The 14,885-nt window shown below is 34.8% G+C and overlaps 1 protein-coding gene across 1 annotated transcript; it reads left to right on the forward strand.

The window, feature by feature from the left end:
• The first annotated feature begins 84 nt into the window (after positions 1–84).
• Positions 85–606, forward strand: LOC115890078. Its single transcript, XM_030910208.1, has one exon. It carries the CDS (start codon positions 85–87, stop codon positions 604–606), a length of 522 nt encoding a protein of 173 aa, XP_030766068.1.
• Positions 607–14,885: the final 14,279 nt, after the last annotated feature.

Genomic DNA, 14,885 nt, shown 5'->3' on the forward strand with positions numbered 1-14,885 from the left:
CTACTGATAAGAGCAAAGGACTTCCGATCCGTTGAGGAGAGTCTGTTCTTTCCGCAACTCCCTATAATTAAAAGGGAAAATAATATGGAGCAAAAACATAAACAATCCGATATGAACGAAATAAAAGAAATGTTTGATTTTATTAGAGAAAATATGCAAGTAATGGATGGTAAACTATCCGATGTTATAAAGGAGCTGAGAGATACTAAGCTAGAAAATGCGGCGATAAAGACAGAAATTAAAGCGCAAGGAATAAAGATTGCCAATTTGGAAAGGGCGATTAGAAAGAAAAATCTGATTTTTAAAGGTATTATGGAAGATAAAAAAGAGGACTTCGAACTAACCAAACACAAGACAATTAAAATTTGTGAATCCTTGGGAGTGCCTATGAAACCAGAATTTGATGTAGACCAGGTAAGAAGAATAGGCAAACAAATCCCAGGTAAACCGAGACCAATATTACTACAACTTACAACTACAAATAAGAAATTCGAAATACTAGGAAAAACTAAAGGATTAAGAGGATCAAACATATGGATTGATGAGGATTACCCAAAGGAAATACAAGAAGAAAGAAAAATTCCCAGGTCCGAAAATAAGAAGTAATGGAAAAAAGGGCGAAAAGCACAACTTAGATAAATAAATAAACTAATTATAACGATAAGGTATATGATGCAAGCAACATAATAAATAGGGAGTCAACTAGCCAATATAATAACGCCGACAAGAAGAGAAAACCCGATATGAGATCACCGGAAAATGATAAATTTGGAGAACAACTGAGAAAGATTACACGAACTTCAAAAAACTAGAACTAACCAATGGATTACATGGAGCAGTAATAAATACTTTGCAAATAAACTATGAACCATACAAATGCAGCAAATGTTTTACAATATACAAATAATGAATAGGTAGTACATAAGATAACAGTAAAATGTAAAAATATATTTTAAATTTTGGTTTGAAAACGATCTAATTTAACAAAAAACATTCAATATCTACTAATAGTGATGTATTATTATTTGCATTCACAAAATTTATTTATTTTATATATTATAATGTTTACTGCAATTAATAAACTAATATAAACTTGTCAAAAGATGACTACATATTTTTAAATTATTATTCTTAACACAAAAACTATCAACATTGACTATGGAGTACGATTTCAGCCATATTGTGAAACATTTGCTGCATTAGTATGATTCATAGTTTCATCTGCTAAAAGTATGTATTACTATAAATAGGCATATATATATTGTATTTATTAACTGTATATTATGTATATTATGTATACTCTGTAAACTATATCATTTTAAAATATAAAACCAAAAATACGAGGGGAATAATTATGTTTTCCATGTATTCTACAACATATTTAATTAATCAGTAGTATCTAACTAGCGTGGCGTCATAAATCTCGCTCCGAGGTTGTTCTATTAGAGACGGTATTGCGTCAGCATGGTCGCAAGTTGCTAACCTAATAAAAATTAACACTAGAAAGCCCGCGGGAACTGTCAAATTCAAAGTTATCTGCTCTTATTAGATCCTTTGATTAGAGCATTTTTTATAAAAAACTCGAAAAATTAACAAAATTTAAAAAAAAAAAAAAAAAACGTAATTTTGCAAACAGTTTATTAATTTTAAATGATTAATACTTAAACGATTTTATTTTCTAATAATGAGTTTTGTGAGTTAATAACGATTAACCAAATTAAATGTGCCATCGTGTAAATAGTTATGTGAAATATAAGGCAATTAGTTTTATAAATGATTACATCGCATAAAACAACAATTTGTCTTGTTTGATTCAAGAAACCCGAACAGAACTTGCACATGTTTTGCTGTTAATATACAGTTATATTTTCTCGTCAGTTGTCCTTACAGCAAATAAATAACGAATAAATTATTTCTTGACTCAATAACAAACTGTCAGCTAGATAAAACGTTTTGAAATAGTTAGAATGCAAATGATCTGGTCTGTTTCATTAATAATCAGTTTCCGTGCGTAATTACCTTCGATCTGACAGAAACCCCAAAAAGCTTGTTAACATCTCTGTGTAGTTGGTTTTACTCATTGGAATTCGAGCGACCAATTAAAAAATAAATGGAGATAGAAGAAGTACGAAAGCGACAGCTTGGAAGTGCTGTATATTCAAAATAAATTAAAGAAATATTGGTCATCTATGAATCCAACACTTCGAAATATAAATAATAAAACGGTTTACAATTTGACAAAACAAGAGCCACCATCTGAGACGGTTTTAGCATATTCCTCCATCTCCGATATCAATCGTACCTAAGTTCCATACAGAAACCAGCTTCTGACAGTGTATTTCTTAATTGATAAAGGAACACTTTACAGAATAATACAGGGTTGTTCACCACATGACACGGAGTATTGTGAAGCTAAACGATTTTCCTAAAATATACAGGGTTTTTTTTTTTTTAATTTAAATTAAATGCTATCAAGGTTTAAAGCTAGAAATTCATTTAAAATACATTTTGACACTCTGTATGAGTTAGTATTATTTGTATATTGCAACACAATAACTGATCAATAAATAAACCCCAGAAATATTTAGGTATTAAAAAACTTTGATATCCTCTGAGAAATGAAGCCTTAAAATTTTTAGTTGCAATTTCAATAAAAATTGGAAATATTTCAACAACGGTAAGGTTTAAGTGTGATAAACCTTATTCAAATTTACCTTTATTTTAAACGTAGAAACTAAAAATATAATTATATACAGGGTGTTTAAAAAATTCAATAATAAATAATAAATGCCTTTATTGTCAAAAAATTTTTCAATTTGTAGACAAAGGTAAACTAACAAACAAAGTAGAAAAAAACAAGGTACACAAAGAAACAAACAAAAGATAATACAAAACATTATATAAATAATATTGTCAGTCTTATTGTTAAAATAACATTTATAAATGCTTACAAATGTCAAAGAACAAAATCTAAAATAATATTCAAAGTAACATTTAGCCAGTTTATAAAATATCAATGACCCTCTAAATAAATTAATTTCGATGTCATTAGTAAATATAGGAATAGCAAACACATTGTGGACCAAATGTCTTCAAGATCAAATTCGATTTTCTCAATTCAAATATTATAATCATTTAATGGCGTAGAAAGCCTTGTTCAGTAAATAAGAGTTCAATGTTTTGCGAAATGAAAAAAAGGATGTTATGGATTTGATTTCAAATGGCAGATGATTGTGCATTTTTCGAGTTGTGGCTAACATTGAACTTTAACCAACTCTGAGCGTGGGTAGGTAGATAAAGATATTTTAAAACTCCTGGAGTGGGATAAGTGTGGAGATGGTCTTCTTGAGAAGCTGATACAAGTTTACGTATTAGGCAAACAGATTCAAATATAAATAAGGCAGGAAGAGTCAATATTCTAAATTCTTTAAAAAAGTCCTAGCAGTGAGTTCTGTTGTTTAGTCCTAGTGAATATCGAATAGCTCTCTTCTGGAGCTTGAAAATGCGGTCAAATTGAGTCGGTACAAACACGTACCCCAGAATGGAAGGGTATACCTGAGGTGCGACTCAAAAAGTGCATAATAAACAGTTCTAGCCACCGACAAGTTAAGCTCCTTAGAAACAGACCTTAATGCAAAACAGGCAGAGCTCAATTTTTCGACAAAGCTTCGACAAAGATATGTATGTCCCATTTCAGAGAATTGTCCACAACAAGCTCTAAGAATTTTACGGATTTGACGACGTCAATGGTGGTGTTGTTAAATACAAAAGGCTGCAACGAGTTTTTATACGACAAAGATTTAGTTTTAGAAATGTTGAGACTCAGGAGGTTCGAATCGTACCCAGATTTAATGGTGATTAAGTTATTTGATATAATCCCATGAAGTGCCGTGATGTCCTTTTGTTGCTCCAAGTGAAGTTAGTGTCGTCCGCAAAAGACATATTTGCCACCTCTGATGTTTATGTTAGCAAATGTCGTTAATAAAAGAAGAAACAAAATGGCCTGTACTGAGCCTTGTGTACTCCACATTCTATTGACTTGCTAGAAGACAACGTGGTATCCACCCTTACAAGTTGACTTCTGTTGCTCAGATTACGACTTAAGACATTAAAAAATACGACTTTCATATTTTTATTTATTTGTGACACATACCTTAAATTGTAGCTTTAATGGTCCTTCAACGAACCCAAAACTTACAGTTTGTAAAAGTCTAATCGTTTAGCTTACAATACTCCGGTCGTATGTGGTGGCCAACCCGGTAGATTTACACCACTTTCAAACAAAACTTCAAAGACTTTCTCTTTTATCTCGTACACACATCAAAACGTTCCTTGCCATAAACGAATAATAAATATCTCTCCTTAATTAAAAGTTCAATCAAATTACGCGTAATACAATAAAGACAACCGTTAAGTAGAAAACGAAAAAAAAACCGACACCGATGATGGCCAATTATCGTGTTTCTGCAACTCGATGTTCAATTAGCGTTTTAGCGGCAACATGGCTCTGACGGCACCGACACTCCCGGCCATCAACGCCGCATAAAAATGACTCGGGTAATTGCCCAGGTAATGCTCGGCTTTATAACACTTAATCATACGATAGGTGGCGTAATTGTAGCCTCACTCCATGTGTATTACTGCGAGCTCGAGAGAGATGTGGCAACGTCGAGTACGTTGAATGGTCCTTCGAGCCTTCTCTTTGTCGAGTTCAGTTGAGATTCAAATCTGTTTCAGTATACAGGGAGTTAGAAAAATGCATTGCCTTCTTCTGGGGTGGTTCCCCATCAGAAATAATGTAATGTAAAAAAAAAAAAAAAAAAAAAAAAAAATATTTTTTTTTATTTTAATCATATTTTAAAACACCCATGTATAAATTTTTCAAAATCTTTAAAATATGTAAACAGCAAAATAAAATTAAGTATGTCCCCGATTACAAGAGGAAAAACCTTTTTTTTATAAAAAATGTTTCAATATTTTTGGGGTGGTTTCACCCCCTAGAATTCGAAGTTTTCGAAAAAATCCCTCCTTATCGAACCTCTACACCCTAAAGTCAATCTCTTCAAAAAAATCGGGGCTTTTTTTTTTACGTCCAGCGCTGTAAGCAGGATCGTGATTGATGTGAATGACCAGATTTTTCAAAAAAACAAAAAAAAAAAAAAAACCAATTTTTTTTTTTATTTTCAGGCGGTCAACTCAAATTAAAATTAAACCATAAAACAAATTAAAGGGCGTAAATGTTTATAATAAAATACAACTAATAATATAAAATAAAAATAATACTAATAGACGGTACGTTACTAATGGTAATAGCCAACTTTGATCTGGGCGCTGGGCGCTGGGCGAATTTAAAATTAAACAGGTACTTGAATGATTTATCAATAGTCCAACTTAAAAATACAAGTTTAAATAAAATAATAAAATGCCACACAGGCTATCAAATGCCACACAGGCTAAAAAAACAAGCCACACAGGCTATCAAAATGCCACACAGGCTAAAAAAACATGCCACACAGACTAGTCACAAAGACTGTTAACACACAGAGAATATGCCACAAAGACTGTTCTCACACAAAGAATATGCCACACAGGCTAAAAAAATGCCACACAGGCTAGTCACACAGACTATTTAAAAAAATGCCACACAGGCTATCAAATGCCACCCAGGCTAAAAACAAGCCAACAGCATCAAATGCCCACTCAGGCTAAAAAAATGCCACACCGGCTATCAAAATGCCACACAGGCTAAAAAAACAAGCCACCCAGGCTATCAAAATGCCACACAGGCTAAAAAAAACATGCACACAGGCTATCAAATGCCACACAAGCTAAAAAAAGCCACACAGGCTAACAAGAATGCCACACAGGCTAAAAAAACATGGCCCAAGGCTAATAAAATATACAAGTTAATTAGTCAAACTACACTACGGGGCTAACTACTCTTCAAGGCCAACTACGCTACACCTGCTAATTGCGCCACACAGGCAAATGCGCCACAAAGGCTAACTGTAGAAAATAATAAAGCTATTTTGGGCTTGTTTTTGTTTACATTCGAAATTCCATTGCGCTCCGGCTTTTGAAATGTCTGTTTTTTATTACGTCAGATAAAGAAAACGTAGCATAGAAAAATAGAGTTCTTACATATACATTTTTAAAAAATCTTAAAATATGTAAAAAAACCAAAAAAAAATATAAAAAATGGTGGTTTCACCCCCTTTGGAATTGGAATTTCGAAAAATCCCTCTGTATCGCACTCTACACCCTAGAGATGACCTGTATGCCAAATAGTTCTCACGTTGAGGTGGTTTTGAGCTAGGATCGTGATTAATCAGTGAGTCAGGCACTTAAGGATTTTATAAATTAGTTATAGAAAAAGTTTTTATTCTTGACCACTCCATATTAAGTATGTCATTTATAGAAATACTATAAAAATCCACTGAGCCTTAATCCAAACCAACTTGAATATTAATCCAGCATGACAACGATAGCGGCGCCTCTAGTGAGCGTTCCCCGCGCGAGTATCTCGACAAGAGATCTTTTAAATTGCCGCTCCGATAGATATTTGCCCACTCGCAACGGAGGGGGGATCGCTCGCGACAAGATTTATAGCCTCATTTATCAGCTGGTCGGGGTCTCTTCTCCTTCCCCCCCCCGTGCTCCCACAATCTCCGCCTCTGCTAGGCCCTCGGCAGGATGTTGTTTCAGCCCGACTTGACCCCATTCGTTTAGCTGACGTCTTCTTTCGACGCTGACGCTCCGCACGCCGCTGGAGTATGATTAATGGGGGGGACCAAGGCAGGGAAGGCCTTCGATCGCTGTTGATATCGTCGTCTATAGATATTTTTCAGCGGGGTATTTTTCTTCGAAAAATAGTCGCTTTTGTCATGGGTTTTCGTTTTTACCGTTATACTTATATAAATAGGGTCGCGTAGTTTTCTTCAACAAACTTCTTGATCTGTCTTGATTTCAAGACAAGATCCAGACAGTTTCCGGAACCCCCCATATATAAAACACATATATGTAATTAAAAATAAAATAATTAGTACTGTACGAGTTCTTGTACCGCTCAAAAAAATATTTATGCGATTTCAGATATTTAAAAACAGGGCACCTAACGGAAAAGCGGTGTTGCCAACTGTAAACAAAACTTTCCTAAATCTAGGGAAAATTTTCAAATCTCCGGAACAACGCCCGACCGATACGCACCTGTCAAAATCGAGGCCGTATCGCCGCCGGGACGTCTAATTCGATTAGAGTCGCGTCGCGGCGACGTCAGGAGGCGCCCTTCGTTCCGGATTAATCGGTAATGCGGGTTGTCATGTCGAGGCATTAACGTCGGCGCTGATTTGCGCTCTCTCCCGTCGTCGTCGGCGAACGGCATTAAATTAGGTGCTGTCGTTTCCCCTACGCCCTCCGTCCTACGCCGTCACTGACTGCCTCACTCCCTTCGGTGACAAATAGCATCAGCGTCGGCCGCGTCGTCGTTTAATTAGCATAATATTAGCGCGGTGACACGCGAGAGCCCGGCTCTTTTTCATGCTAATGCCGCCGCTAGAGGGGGCGACGATATACGTCTCGTTCGCGCTGGCTGTCAGCGTTTTAATTTCGATCTCAGTTTTATCCTGTACTATTATTTTTCACATTTTCTGAAAGCAGAGCTTCTATTCTACATTGAATTATATCACCCGCTGATTGATTCACCGCGACATTATAAGTCTATTGTGTCCCTGTTTTTTGAGCTATAACTCATCATAGAGTTGGGAATTCTAGTTCCTTGGGAGGAATTAGTTCCTTGAACTAGGTTCACAATAGTTCCCGAGTAATATTGATATTCCCGTTGCTTGCTAATGGATTTCGTTGTCAGTCAGAAATATTCACAGTATGATGATCTAGCTTAATTTATTTAATGTACGAAATATAACGAGACGTGTAATTGTATGTTAAAAACATATTGGTAAGTTTTATTGCAGATAAAAAAAACAAACAGAAACTTCAAATCAGAATCGGTTTAAAAAAAAACTATTATCACAAATCAATTGGAGCAAATAACTACGAATTACATTTTTCCTCAACTCAAGGTTTTTGTTTTTTGTCTTAAAACTAAAAAAAAAAAAAAAAAAAAATTTTTATAAATAATTTCTTAATTTTAGGACCCTAAAAAATGTTGTATGAAAAACATAGAATGTAAAAAAAAAACAAGGTAAAAAATCAAACAGTATCCACGACAATATTATATGTAATTACGCCGGCTGTGGTAATAGACGAGGCCGAATCCATCGTCGTGGCCTTGTATTATATCTCGTACCTGCCGACTGAATACGCACCTTTATTTACTTTATAGATGACGCACCTTATAACTTATTATCGAAAAGGTAAAAAAATGAAGTCCCGTAAATTGTCTCAGTACTATGTCATGGGTGTATTCCGTTGCTTCCCTTGGTTATGGTTTTATGTTCCGTTTCTATCGGTTTTCTGAAAGTTTTCTTATTACGGAACACGGTTCCTGAAAAATTCGGTTATAACTGTCACCAAACTAACCAGCGCGAGAAGGCTGGTTTTTCTGGTTTTGATTGTCAATCAATGTTATTTATGTGAAAGAAATCAAGCAAATATTGGAAGTTCCAGTGAAACTCTCATTTAATTTCTAAAATTTGTAAGAATATTTTGTATTTACATCCAAAAGCAATGGAGATAGGTAGTAAGGGTAAATAAATTTCATTAACTAAATAGAATGACTTTTTAGGACCGTTTAAACTTATCATGCAGCCATTGTTTCTTAAAGTCAGGAACATTTAGAGAAAACATGAACAACGAGACAACAAGTAGTCGTGAATGTTTTGCAAGCTATAAAAATTTAAATATTAATTAGATTTGTTTATTTATTATTGATCTATTTTAATATTGGACCTGCAAATCTTCACTTGAGCTGTCTAACGATTTTAACAGTTTATTAATACAGTACTTTTCAATATTAAACTCGATTGAAAAGAAGAAACAAACGTAAAAACAGAGAACAGGTACATTAAAAATGCATAAAAGATAAACTTTATAATTGAGGTATTGAAATTTAGGAAACGTCAACATTTGACGTTTCCAGTATTTTACCGAACTGTTCCGTATCAAACCGATGTTTTACAGGAACCCCTCTTTTTTTACCGGTCTGGTTCGCCTGGTTTTGCAACGAAATACAGCCTCAGTAGTTAACTAGTTCCTCGCTGGAAGCTGTCATTCTTGAAATATGACCGTGTGAAGTTTGAGTCATATTTTCAAATTGACAGCTTCCAACGAAAAACTAGTGACGGTACTGGATTCTACGTGCAAACATAAAAAAGTAACTTAGTAATGTGAAAACTATACATTATTCGTACCTCTATACCTACTCATAAACGTGAAAATCCATGAAATAAAAACAGAAAAACGAGACACCCTGTATACAGGCTGTGCTCCCTAAACCTATTAAATTACAAAACGATCAACACCGCCCTCTTAATATTACACGTCATATCGCATTATGTCGGGCGGCATCTCGCTTTGAACCGCTAACAATGAGTCACTGCGCCCCCTGGGGGGCTCCGGCCACCCCTCCCCCCCCCCACGAGACAAAATATCGCCCGAAACAAAAACGGACATAATGGATTCGGAGGGGTGATTAATCACCCCCGGGCAGGAAACAGCACGGAAATTGCAAGACCTGAGGGCGAGTGGTGATGGGTGATGCTACATCGAGGAATTTGCCTGATGGTGAAATATCGATAGGAACGGTCGATATTGAGGGTTTTTGAAGGGTTAAGTAGAAAGAATCGAGAAATAACTGTAAGAGAGTGATATAAATATTTTTTTAAGCCAGGTGTATAGTCTGTCCAAAGACAAGATCCTTGACAGTGATAGATGTGTCTGTCATTTTATTTTCAAACTAGTGTATTTTATTTTACAAAGAAATAAGTTGGTATAATTGGAACGCATAGCAGAATATTAATATATTTAAAATTTGTGTGACAATAAGTGATTACTTCAAAATATTGTGTAAAAACTGTATAAAATTGAAAAAATCTAATCAAGTTATTGTATTTAAAAACAATTACAGTATGTGCTAATACAAAACAAGCCAAGGGTGTATTTAAAAAAAACACCACATACCAAAAAAAGATATAAAAAAGATTTTCTGCTTTTAAGCGGTGTTTCAAGCTCAAGCAACTTCCTGCATTTATTTATTTATCAATATAACTTATGTAAAAATAAAGAAAATAATATTGCAAAGGAATAAATAAAACACAACATAAATAAAACAAAATATTTAATTAATAATATCACTCACTGAATTTTATACCTTAAAAGATGGTTAATTAACTTTAATTTTAATTTTTGTAAACCAGTACCTTTTAACATTATCTTTCTGCAGTACTAATTTTTTTTATTATTCTCTATCGTATGCTGCTATTTTACAGATACTCAAGTTTTTGATACCATAAACGAGATGGTATACTAACTTATTTGTGGCTAATACAACTCTCTGGCCATAATCTCTGGGAAACTGTCTCTGGCGGTCTCTGGGCACCGAATATTAACTGTAAACTATGGTCTGGGTCAACGTGCTTGTGTGGGGGGGTGCTTCTCTGGCCATGGGATGGGACGACTAAGAAAGAAGAATAGAAGGAATTATGGATCGGTATCAGTATCTGGACATTTTAAGAAATGCAATGTTGCCATTTGCTGAGGAATCGTTACCTCTTGTTTGGAAGTTTCAGCATGATAATGATCCAAAGCATACTGCAAAAATCGTTAAAGAATTTGTTGAAGCAGAACAAGTGCCTTTTATAAAATGGCCAGCTCAGAGCCCGGATTTGAATCCCATAGAAAATACTTGGGAGCAACTAGAACGCGAAGTCAGGCAGAAACAGCCGGAAAAATTTACAAATAAAGATCAATTATTTGCTGCTCTGTCACAAGCTTGGTCTGAGGATTCAGAAAATCAAATTAGGTCTTTGTTGGAATCGATGCCCCGAAGATGTTCAGAGGTGATCAAGAACAAAGGATTTTCAACTAAATATTAAAAAAATAGTTTTTGTTAATTGTCAGTAACAAAGTTTCTCCACTTAGGTCCTCTAGGAAAGTAATAATTATTTATTTTATACAATAAAAACAATTATTTAAGTTTTTTGTGTGCATTATTTAATGTAACTATTAGCAAGCATGCCAATAAAAAATCTAATGAAGAATTTTATTATACACAATCGCAAGTAAGAAAGAAATCATAAATGTTTCTCCACTTTTGGCCGGTACTGTATGTTTTTTATAAATAGGTGTAAGTCATAGTTTTTTAAGTTGTGCATTTCAACTTGAATATAATTAGGAATTTTATATTTTATGTTATATAAAGAATGAGCTGGTCCTTTATAGTTTCCAGTAATGTAACAATTATCAGCAACTTTATCACTTAACGAATGGATTTTCCAAGAAAAAAATCAAATATTTTTTTCTTTGTAGAATGGTTTCGTAGGGTGTTCATGTGGATTAGAATGCTTTTCAATGAAGGTAACAAAACCAACTTCTTTAACCTTACTACTTCTTCAGCTCCATTCTGAACGCACTCCCGACTTACTAATGCCCTGATTACGGTCAGTGCCCGGGCACGTGACGTCTCCTGATTGATTCCTGCCGGCCGCGACGGGGCATCAGAGGCAGCGTTGACCGCTCCTCGGCGGCAGGACAGCAACCGGCTGATGGATGGACGCGTCGCAGGACAGGCAGCAGCGACCCCATCGGCAGTAGCCCGAGTCTCGTTACCGCAGTTTATTATGAAAGCTGACCGGCCGGACAGTGATGTATGGCCCGGGCAATGAGTTATGGGAAATAATGGAGACGGTGCAGGAGAAACAAACTGTATGTGTTCTCTGTTTGGATAGTTGTTAATGGAATATTTGGAGAAAATTTGAAAAATAGAGCAGACATTTTGTAACATTTTCCTAAAATTACTATTATTTAATATTTCTTGATCCGTAATTAAGACTGAGACCCCAATAACTGAGATTTTGGCAAAGTAGAATTTTCTCCAGCCGAGAATTTAAGCGTCAAACTGCGCATTTCTATGCTGCGTTGCTACAGGTATTGTGATGTAAAATTTCCGGAAATATTTCCTGAAACATTGGAAATATATGGAAATATATGAAATATTTTAATAAATAAGAAAAACTGAAATATTTATTTATAAAAATCATAACAAAACATCGCAAAACACAAAATAAGTTATTATTCTGTTTTTAATATTTGTTCTTAGCGGCAACATAGATACATTATCTGTAAAAATTTCAACTGTCTAGATATAACGGTTCATAACATAGACCTTTGTGACAAACGGACGGACGGACGGATAGCGAAGTCTTAGTAATAGGGTTCCCGTTTTTACCCTTTGGGTACGGAACCCTAAAAATCAAAAGTTATAGTAATTTCCGGTGAAACAGGAAGTGACCAAAAACAATCAAATACGTCAATCAATCCTAATTTATGTCATATACTAACATACCAAATCTCTATCTGGAAAAATAAAAAAGTGATAGGGTTTGGCCACTTTTGAGACGCACCCAGTATATATGATACCTAAGAAAATTCATATATTTGATATAATTTACTTTTCCTTAAGTCAGGCTTAGTTTTATAGGAGTAAGGAGTAAGGAATTACTCTTGTATTACTCTTGATGCTTGTTACAAACACAAATCTTTAAACTAACACACAGAAAAAGCTTCATTAAGTAAAATATCATTAAATAATTATTTCTTTCAATTCCATTCGAAAGAACAAAAAATCTATTAATCCAAACTCGTTTAAGTTTAATGTTTCCACTGGGAAAATTATTTAATTGAAAGCGACTTGTCCCGACGGTTTTTCTCTTCGACTAGTTTTTCCCATTTCTACCATCGTCACTGGTCGCCAAATCCGAACTACAAACGGCTAATTGAAGCCTTCCGACTGCATTTTTCCGAACCTTTAACGAGATGTGTGTCGGTACCGTTTAAAAAAGTCGTTCCTTCAGTCGGTATCGATCGGTTCCAGCGTTAATTAGGTACAAGAAGCGGGGCCGACCAGCTCAATCGCTTCTAATTAACGCCTTTGACAGAGACAAGGCCGAACGAACCGATCCATCAACAGGTTTCTCTCATCAAGCCGACCCTAAACCATCAAACACACGGATACGGTTTTCGTGCTATCGGTCTATTCTGCTACGAATTTTTCAGATCTGTTGTGACCTTCCTCTGATCTTTAGATTGCACTTTCTATAAGTATCCTTCTTACAATACAGGGTGTTTCAAAAAACAAACCCATCTCTCGTAGGGAGATGAGGAATCTCGTAAACATAAAGGCGCATTCTCGCGACTCGTGTCATGTCTCACGACTCGAAATATAGCCCGAGTCAAAGGATCACAATTATTCGTACACTCGCCAAGTGTAGGCTTGGCCAGCCTTGGCTATCCCAATTTTAAAAAGTTTTAACACCTGTAACTAGTAACTCAATTTCTTGTCTTGGCTTGAAATTCAAGACAAGAAATTGTCAGTCTTGTCTTGCAGATTTCTTGAATAGCAAAGTCTTGTCTTGTCTTGAAAAATTTGAACACAATTTGGAAAAGTTTGGACACATGGTGTACGGAAAGGTCATGCTAGAGTATACTATTTGCGCTATTTGATACTACTTTTTGTCCGCGGAGCAATTTCGTGCATGAAAAGTAGTACCAAATAGCGCAAATAGCGTGCTCCACGAACCCACCATTAGTTTCAACTATATACCGTTATTTTTGTTTATGATACCATTATACCAATATAATTATGTGTATAATGCGGTTTGTTATTGCCTCGACTTTATTTTATTTCATTCTCAACTCTAAAACACTGGCTATGATAGAAAAAAAATGAACACTGGTCAATATTAATGCTGGGTTTATAAAACATTTGCATAAGTCGTAATCATAATCACAGTCTTAATCATCGTCATAATCACAACGCAATTTTAATGTGCGTTTATAGAACATTTTCATAATCATAATTTTTATATCAGTAAAGTTTGGTAACATAATTAAAGACTAAGTTCATGGTAGATGTCAACAGGTTTATAAGAAGTGGATAGTTCAACTTTTATGATTATGACTATGATTATGATTACGACTATATAAATGTTGTATAAAACCGGCATAACTTGCGCAAAGACCTAATTATGACTTAAAAAAATGTATCGTTTCTAACTTTCAAGAAATCTTGCCAGACTCTTGAAATATCTTGCATATTAAAATCTTGTCTTGCCTCGACATTCAAGACAAGAAATTTTGAAAGTCTTGTCTTGAATTTCTTGCAAGAGTGTTGGTCTTGCAAGACTTTTTCAAGACTCTTGTGCAACACTACCTGTAACTCTAAAACGATGCATTTCCATACCCATGTTTATAGGAACTTTTTTCATATTTTTTGATGGGGAACCAATGCAAGGGCGTAGATAAAGGGGGGTACTGGGGGACAGTACCCCCCCCCTGACGCTTGACGAGATACGAGAATTGAAATAGTCATTGACTATGAAAGGATTTTTTTAAATTAATATCCGACATATAAGAACACTTTGTATGCTTTTAATTATGTTGATTTATCGTTTATAATATGTTCGACCTAATTAAAAGCACACAAAGTGTTCTTATTGGCCAGGACAGATTAGTGGGGTTAACTCTAATCAATATCCATAAAGATATTGAAAAAATGTTGATGCTGTTATTGATAGGTTTTCCAAACAGCGTACTGAAAACTTGATTTTGTTTTGTAGTTTTATTTATAGTTTATAGTTTTTATAGTTTTTTTTTCATAGTTTAGAGTTTTTTATTTATAGTTTATAGAAAATTAACTAATAAACGTCGTT

Source organism: Sitophilus oryzae, unplaced genomic scaffold (genome assembly GCF_002938485.1).
Source record: "Sitophilus oryzae breed Bouriz unplaced genomic scaffold, Soryzae_2.0 scaffold_85_pilon_pilon, whole genome shotgun sequence".
NCBI classification, from domain to species: domain Eukaryota; kingdom Metazoa; phylum Arthropoda; class Insecta; order Coleoptera; family Curculionidae; genus Sitophilus; species Sitophilus oryzae.

What these genes read in the sequence shown, in the direction of transcription:
- LOC115890078 (XM_030910208.1), top strand. Translation starts at nt 85, where the DNA reads ATGGAGCAAAAACATAAACAATCCGATATGAACGAAATAAAAGAAATG.